Consider the following 7,474-nt stretch of genomic DNA (forward strand, 5'->3'; position numbering starts at 1 on the left):
CAGTTAACAGCGAGATAGCACGCTCAAGCCTGAAGCTTAAGTGTGTCCATGGGAAAACAAGTACTACTCCCTATGTAAACTAATACGAGTATAAGATATTTTACTTCCTCTGTAAACTAATATAAGATCTTTTAGATCCCTCTGTAAACTAATGTAAGATCTTTTAGATTACTACTTTAGTGATCTACTCCAGATATTGTATTATACAGTATTAATTTACAGAGGGGGTACATATTGGGGCTACTAGTATGGATCTGTCTAAGTTTGACGCTGAATGACACGCCTCATACTCTTGAATCAGCCGACATGTATGCCCATCTTCAGTTTGCCCTTCCTTTATAAATTAACACTGTATTTCGTATGCTGAAATGATGGGCACTTGTTATAACCCATATGGCCGAAGTAACCACAATAGTCACTGACACAGTATCATTTTGTCTAGGGTTGAGGAGCATGCCGGCAAGGCGAGCAGCAGTGAGCCTGGGTGTACAAGCACGGATCTGGCTAATTTTGAGACCCTGACGCTGAACGACACACCTCACACACTTGAATCAGCCGACAGGTGTTTCCATCTTTATTTTGTCCTTACTTTTATTAGTTTGGTTTGTTCAAATGTTGGGAAATTGTTATGACACATATCGTTGAACTAATGGATACTTATTATGACCGATACGGTTGAACCAATGGTACTTGTTACTTGGGTACTCATCGTTGAACTTTGCGTACTTGTTATGACCTATATGGTGGATGCGGGGTAAATTCTGTTTAATGATGAGACCTACTCATTTTTTTTTTCTGTTCAAGCCAACCTGCAGGACCTTTAGCTTTCCCTGTTTTTGATCAATCAATATAATTAATTGGAAAAATCTTGTTGGTAATTTACAGTAGGCGGCACTGGTGGAAAACTGTCGCAAGTGATATAGCCATTGGTCATTTTGCAAAAAGTTAGGAGTGGATTCTGACTGCCTTTGTGTGTGTGTGTGTGTGTGTGTGTGTGTGTGTGTTTTCTAAACATGCTCCATTAAATGTACTCCCTCCGTCCCAAAATTCTTGTCTTAGATTAGTCTAGATACGGATGTATCTAATACTAAAACATGACTTGATTCATCCGTATTTAGACAAATCTAAGACAAGAATTTTGGGACGGAGGGAGTATATCTCATGGTTAAGATTGATTATAGATTTATTTGTTTCCATAAGACTTCCGAGCCTCCACAGCCATAGTAGAAGTTGACTAAAGCATGGATGTAAATTGTTTGACCTAGGGTGGTAATGCATGCTGACGCAGTCGATGGTGCCGTTCTTGATTCCACACTTGCGGAGCCACCAGCGCACGAGAAACAAAAACCAAGGTAAGCACTCCCCAAACATGTTTTAAATGATGTATACTGATTTTCAGAAAGCACTCGTGTTGTTACGTTTCTTTAGGTTAACACAATAGCTTTATGTATTGGAGCTATGAATTGTCTTTCATAGGTCATAATGGAAAGTAGCATAGTTGCTATGCCTAGTGAACCCCACGTCATATATATTTCTAGAACCAGGTTTTAGTATCACACCCATACCCAGGTACTGTAATCAATGGTGCATAGTGAATAAAGCAAGGTTCATTACAGCTTAAAACAAGTTCAATTAAGCTGAGAATCCATTTATCACAACTTGTCCCTTGTTGTATCATTACATGAACTTCGTCCTACATCTATGTATCGGACCCTGGGATCAAGATTGTATAAATCTAGTTGTAGACAATCATATGAAAAGCCTCACTCGATGCAACTGAGTTGGAGTGTCATCGCTTGGCATAGCATGATAAATCCCGAGCTCTTACCGCATGAGTCGCTCGATGGAGCTGAGCTTGAGCGTTATTGCTTTGCCTTAAACGGGACCAGAGAAACGTCTAAATAATTACCCGTAGCAAAGAGTGGGTCTTACGCTAGTTATTAACCATTTTTGTTGACTGTACTCTGATGTTTCTATCTAGGCGGGAGATACCACGAAAATATTGGCCACCCAAATATGAAGGTGATATAAAATTTGCAGAAGAACAAGCTCGAAAACAAGCTGAATCAATTCAAGAACGAGGACATTATACTTCTTCTGAGGAAGAACTTGCTCAAAATGCGAATAGATGGATGACCGAGGAGGCGATGGTGGCTTTCAGAAGATACATCGAGAGTGAAGATGATCTTAAGGTTCCCATGTCTGTTCTAAATCTTTAATTGTTTGGACTGTAGAGACCTATCACTAACACTTCTTTCATCTTAGGGAGTTGAGTATGAATTTGATGAACTTCTCCATCAATGTTTTAATGTGGAGCATTATTTAAAGACATGTCATCACTTCACCTTTACTGTCAAGATAAAGAAGCATGGCTCAGCCGATTGGACATCAGTGATGTACTTCGCTGAGGTCCGCGGAATATTTATGATAAAGGATTACTTCTGTTATCCTTTGGACCCGGATGAAAATGGTATGAGAAATTTCACCTTGCGAATTCTAGTGATCTAAAAAAATTCTAATCTTGTGGCTTATTTTGTTAGGTCAATGTTATGCATGTCAGAACCAAGGAATGCATGAGTTAAGGCACCCATCAGTAGGGATATTTGACTGCGGCAAGGAAGATGCATCATTTCCCTACTATTGTGAGGAAAGTGACTCTGATGAATATCATCCAAAAATGGAATGGAGTGAATCTGATGATGATATGAGTTGATGGCATTGTTCATCATTCTTGTAGGAGTGTAAGTTTACTTTAGCCCTTCTATTCTCACATCCTCTTGATCTGTTGACTCAAGTCAAGTTGCTAGTTGATTTGACAATCGAAGTGTATAATCGACTACAGGCATCCGAAAAATGGCCACTTGCCGCACAGCAATGGTTTATCAGGGTTCACCCCTAGCTCCAGCAGTATCATCCATGGCTGGCTGGGACCTTTTCTATTTTTGGGTTCTATGTAGAGAGACTGGCTGGACATGGGATGTGCTATTATGTATTGTTGGTTATAATGCCACACTGGTGTTTGCTCTGATGCAACCGGTTTGTTTAAGTTCTTGGTTTCGCACCTGGTGAACTGTAAGTTTGCATGTACATTTTTTTGAGTTGGTGTTTTCATGCACTTGGAACTGATGAAGTACATCATCTGACTCAGACACCTGAACTGTGCTGATGATCTGAAGTTGCTGATGCACTTGAAGTAAATCCTTTTGTGATGATCTGAAGTTGCTGATGCACTTGAACTGAAAGATATGTTGCTAGTGACGGTGTTGCTGTGGTGCCACCTGAAATATCTTATTTTCAAGATCTGGCTAGCTTAATCTGTGCTAGTGCCTGCACAGGACCTTCCAGGGCGTGAAGCAGAGAGACAATATAAGAGAGGAAACGCTTTAATCACACCGACTGATTTTAGCGTAGCAACAACCGACTCGTGTTTGATTATCACGGAGCACCTCCTTTCGCTTCCTATATTAAACCAAATCTAGGCAGGAAACAAGTGCTTATGGTTGGTTGCTGGTACCTTTGGTGGATTAAGCATCAGACTATTGGTAAGAGCATCTTCTAAGGCCCAAAACCCCTCTCCAACTGATGATGTAGATGCAAAAAAAAAATTACATCACTGCCTTCCAGAGATGTAAAATACAACACCCCGCAGTGCAAAATTGCATCTCCATGTAGCAGCGGGCCGCCAAGCCACGCGGTGGAGGCCTGAAGCAGCAGATGGCGCGGGGGCGCAACCTAGCGGCGAACCAACCTCGTCTCGCCAAAATTTCGAAGCCGGTCACGCTTCACTGCCCCGATTTGTGCCTCCGCCGCCGCGATTCGCATTGCCGCCACACCAATTCGCCACCCCCGCTGCCTCTGCACCGCCGCCCCGCATCGCGTCGCGCCGCCACCGTCCCTGATTCGCCCGCCACTTATTGGAGTTGCACTTTTACATCTCCTTTTTACATCATCTATTGGAGTTGATCCTTTTTTTTAGATGCATGATGATGTAAATTTTTACATCTTCTGTTTTACATCTCAAAATTTGCATTTTTTATTGGAGATGCTCTAATGATACTATCACTTCGAAAGGTCCAGCAGTTACAGTAACAGTCAAATGGCCACTGATACAAGTGTGCGACCCCTTCCGACTCTCCATTTCCGGTGCCACATTTCCCTCGCGAATCCGGTTTCGCGGGAATATTCTCCCGTATCTACTACCCGTAGGCTCCAGTGTCAGCACACCTCAGTGATTTATTTGTTGGAGATATAAATCCGCGTCCCTTTCTTTCTTGGTTCGCTGCGAGAAGACCCTGAAGCCGCCGCCAATTCCCGGAATCATTCGTCGAGTTCTTGTTTCTGTTTCCCCGGTTCGGATTTTCTTGAACTTCTGAAGGTGGGAAGAGCATGAGGCCGTGGGCGTGGGTGGCGGCCGTCACATGGATGGCTGCCTGCACCGCCGCGGCGGCCCACGGCGAGCAGCCGCTGTCGAGGATCGCCGTCGAGAGGACCACCCTCGCCGTCGACGACGCGGCGCACGTCAAGGCGTCCCCTGCGGTTCTTGGACTGGAGGGCCAGGACAGTGGATGGGTAGAGCTGGACTTCTTCCATCCCGACCCCTCCGGTGATGACTGGATCGGAGTCTTCTCCCCTGCCAATTTCAGGTAACAGCAGTCCAGTAGTATTGGCTATTCGGGTAGTACTTATCATCCACATTTACACGTTATGCAATTGCAGCACAAACTCAACAGCTCTTTCAGACATATTCAGCATGAACTCAATGCATTCAGACATAAGTATTTTGGATAGATTTCTTCTGTCCCAAGTTCAGAAAAATTTCATCTCAGATGTACTTGAAATGGCAAAGCATAGGATTTGATGCTGTTCTATGTCTCTTGTTTGCAAATTTCCAGTGCCGCGATTTGTGAGCCTGAGAATAAGAGGCAATATCCTCCAGTGCTATGCACAGCACCTATCAAGGTTGGCCGACTCTTTTCCCGTTCCGTTCAACTCAGATTTGGGTTCTATGTCGAATGTCTGTTGGAAGACGTTCGTTCTGAACCTTGAGGTTTCCATGCTCTTTTATCGCAGTACCAATTTGCAAAGTTCAAGAATGACGGGTATAGTAAGTCTGGAAAGGGCTATCTGAAGCTTCAGCTGATCAACCAGAGAGAAGATTTCTCATTTGCACTTTTTTCTGGGGGTCTCTTGAAGGTAAAAATGTACTGTACTAGTTTCTGAACTTGTCTGTGTGAACAGCAACTCCGTTGTTATTCTGAAGAAACATTTCTTTATATTTCTCAACTCTGAATCTTTTCTACCAACTTGGTCACAGCCGAAGCTGATTGCTGTCTCAAACAAGGTGACATTTCTGAACCCAAAGGCGCCTGTCTACCCACGTTTGGCGCAAGGGAAATCTTGGAATGAAGTAAGCTTGCCAATCTGCAACTGAGACTGTATTAGCATGTACTGTTTCTCAAACCAAATGTGAAACATCTTTTTGACAAGAACCTACATTGTATAGAAAGAACATGTGTTACACTCATGCCAGATAGTAAATGCATTCACAAATATAAGAATGTGACTGAATTAGTACCATTGTAGATGACAGTCACTTGGACAAGCGGATACGACATCAAAGAAGCAGTTCCTTTTGTTGAATGGGGTGAAAAGGGGGGGCTCCGGATCCTTTCTCCAGCCGGGACATTGACATTCGACAGAAACAGCATGTGTGGTATGCAGTACGCCTCTGTTTTCCTGTTTTTCTTTGAGATGAACATAAGTTAGTTAAACTTGAGATTTTAACAATGTAAATACAGATGAGGGTCTGCTATATTGTACCACATGCAGCGTTTACCAAGCATATACAATTCAAATGCAGGTGCACCAGCACGAACTGTTGGTTGGCGCCATCCTGGTTACATTCATACTAGTTACTTGAAGGATTTGTGGCCAGACTCGATGTATGTGATTTTTTCCCCTTGTTTAACCCCTTCTTAAATTAGGATCCATCCAGATACTCAGCGAACATGGTTGCTGCAACATTGCAGGTACACGTACAGGCTTGGCCATAGATTACCAAATGGTACCCGCGTCTGGAGTAAGTCATATAGCTTTAAGGCATCACCTTATCCTGGACAAGATTCTTTGCAACGGGTTGTCATATTTGGGGACATGGGGAAGGTAGATATATTTTCTCCCATCTCTATCCTAGTTTGATTCATATAGCAATTTTAGCATTTTGCCAGTGCAATGGTTCTTCTTTTCTGACAAGTTTCTTCAGGCAGAGGCAGATGGTTCCAATGAGTACAATAACTTCCAGCCAGGCTCGCTAAACACTACTAACCAGATCATTAGAGACCTGGAAAACATCGACATGGTGGTCCACATCGGGGACATTTGCTACGCAAATGGTTATTTGTCGCAGTGGGATCAGTTCACTGCACAGATAGAACCGATTGCTTCAACTGTGCCATACATGGTTGGCAGGTCTGTTGAGTATGAAGTTTAAGAACTTTCGATATGTTGTTGCCATGAACTGTTTAATGTCTAAAAAACTGGCATTTTCGCAGCGGTAATCATGAGAGGGACTGGCCTGGAACTGGTTCCTTCTATGGAAATCTCGACTCTGGTGGAGAATGTGGTGTTCCAGCACAAACTGTGTTCTACACTCCTGCTGAGAACCGTGCAAAATTTTGGTAATCATGGTAGTTAAATAAAGGCATATAAATTCCTTCATATATAATTCTGAAGTTTACTTGTCTTAGGAAAAATAATTGCTGACAACATATATCCTTCTGTAGGTACGCGACGGACTATGGCATGTTCAGGTTTTGTATTGCTCACACGGAAGAAGATTGGAGGCCAGGGACCGAGCAGTACAAGTTCATCGAGCACTGCCTGTCGTCTGTCGATAGGCAGAAGCAGCCATGGCTCATCTTCCTTGCACACCGTGTTCTCGGGTACTCATCCAACTCTTACTATGGATTTGAAGGCACGTTTGAGGAACCAATGGGGCGAGAAGCGCTGCAAGAGCTCTGGCAGAAGTACAAGGTCGATCTTGCCTTCTACGGTCACGTCCACAATTATGAAAGGACGTGTCCAGTGTACCAGGTGTGTCTCTAATTAGCATTTGCATCCTATCAACATCGTATTACGATCTTACAAACCTGATTGCAAACTGTGATTTGTTGCAGAGCCAGTGTGTTGTTAACGCATCAAATCACTACAGTGGCCCGTTCCAGGCAACGACGCATGTGGTTGTCGGTGGCGCCGGTGCCAGCCTTTCAGACTTCACCACTTCAAAGATCCAATGGAGTCACTTCAGAGACTTCGACCACGGTTTCGGCAAGCTCACGGCTTTCAATCATTCATCCCTGTTGTTCGAGTACAAGAAGAGCCGTGACGGCAATGTGTACGATCACTTCACGATCTCGCGCGACTACCGAGATGTCCTTGCCTGCTCCGTCGACAACTGCCCCAGGACTTCACTGGC

General features: G+C 43.7%; 2 protein-coding genes across 2 annotated transcripts in view; both read left to right on the top strand.

Annotated features, from left to right (window-relative positions):
* Positions 1–2,014: 2,014 nt before the first annotated feature.
* On the top strand, positions 2,015–2,716 carry LOC123110655 (uncharacterized). Its single transcript, XM_044531233.1, has 3 exons — positions 2,015–2,192; positions 2,266–2,470; positions 2,541–2,716. The coding sequence occupies exons 1-3, from the start codon at positions 2,133–2,135 to the stop codon at positions 2,711–2,713; spliced, it is 438 nt and encodes a 145-aa protein (XP_044387168.1). The 5' UTR covers positions 2,015–2,132; the 3' UTR covers positions 2,714–2,716.
* A 1,508-nt stretch (positions 2,717–4,224) lies between these two features.
* Positions 4,225–7,474, top strand: part of LOC123110652 (probable inactive purple acid phosphatase 1) — a gene marked incomplete in the record, with an annotated part of 3,639 nt that continues 389 nt past the window's right edge. Inside the window, 11 exon segments of the mRNA XM_044531225.1 lie at positions 4,225–4,643; positions 4,893–4,959; positions 5,071–5,193; positions 5,315–5,407; positions 5,584–5,713; positions 5,861–5,942; positions 6,030–6,162; positions 6,263–6,468; positions 6,552–6,677; positions 6,783–7,092; positions 7,176–7,474. Of these exon segments, the coding sequence (XP_044387160.1) occupies positions 4,387–4,643; positions 4,893–4,959; positions 5,071–5,193; positions 5,315–5,407; positions 5,584–5,713; positions 5,861–5,942; positions 6,030–6,162; positions 6,263–6,468; positions 6,552–6,677; positions 6,783–7,092; positions 7,176–7,474 (1,826 nt within the window).

Source organism: Triticum aestivum, chromosome 5B (assembly GCF_018294505.1).
Source record: "Triticum aestivum cultivar Chinese Spring chromosome 5B, IWGSC CS RefSeq v2.1, whole genome shotgun sequence".
Taxonomy (NCBI): domain Eukaryota; kingdom Viridiplantae; phylum Streptophyta; class Magnoliopsida; order Poales; family Poaceae; genus Triticum; species Triticum aestivum.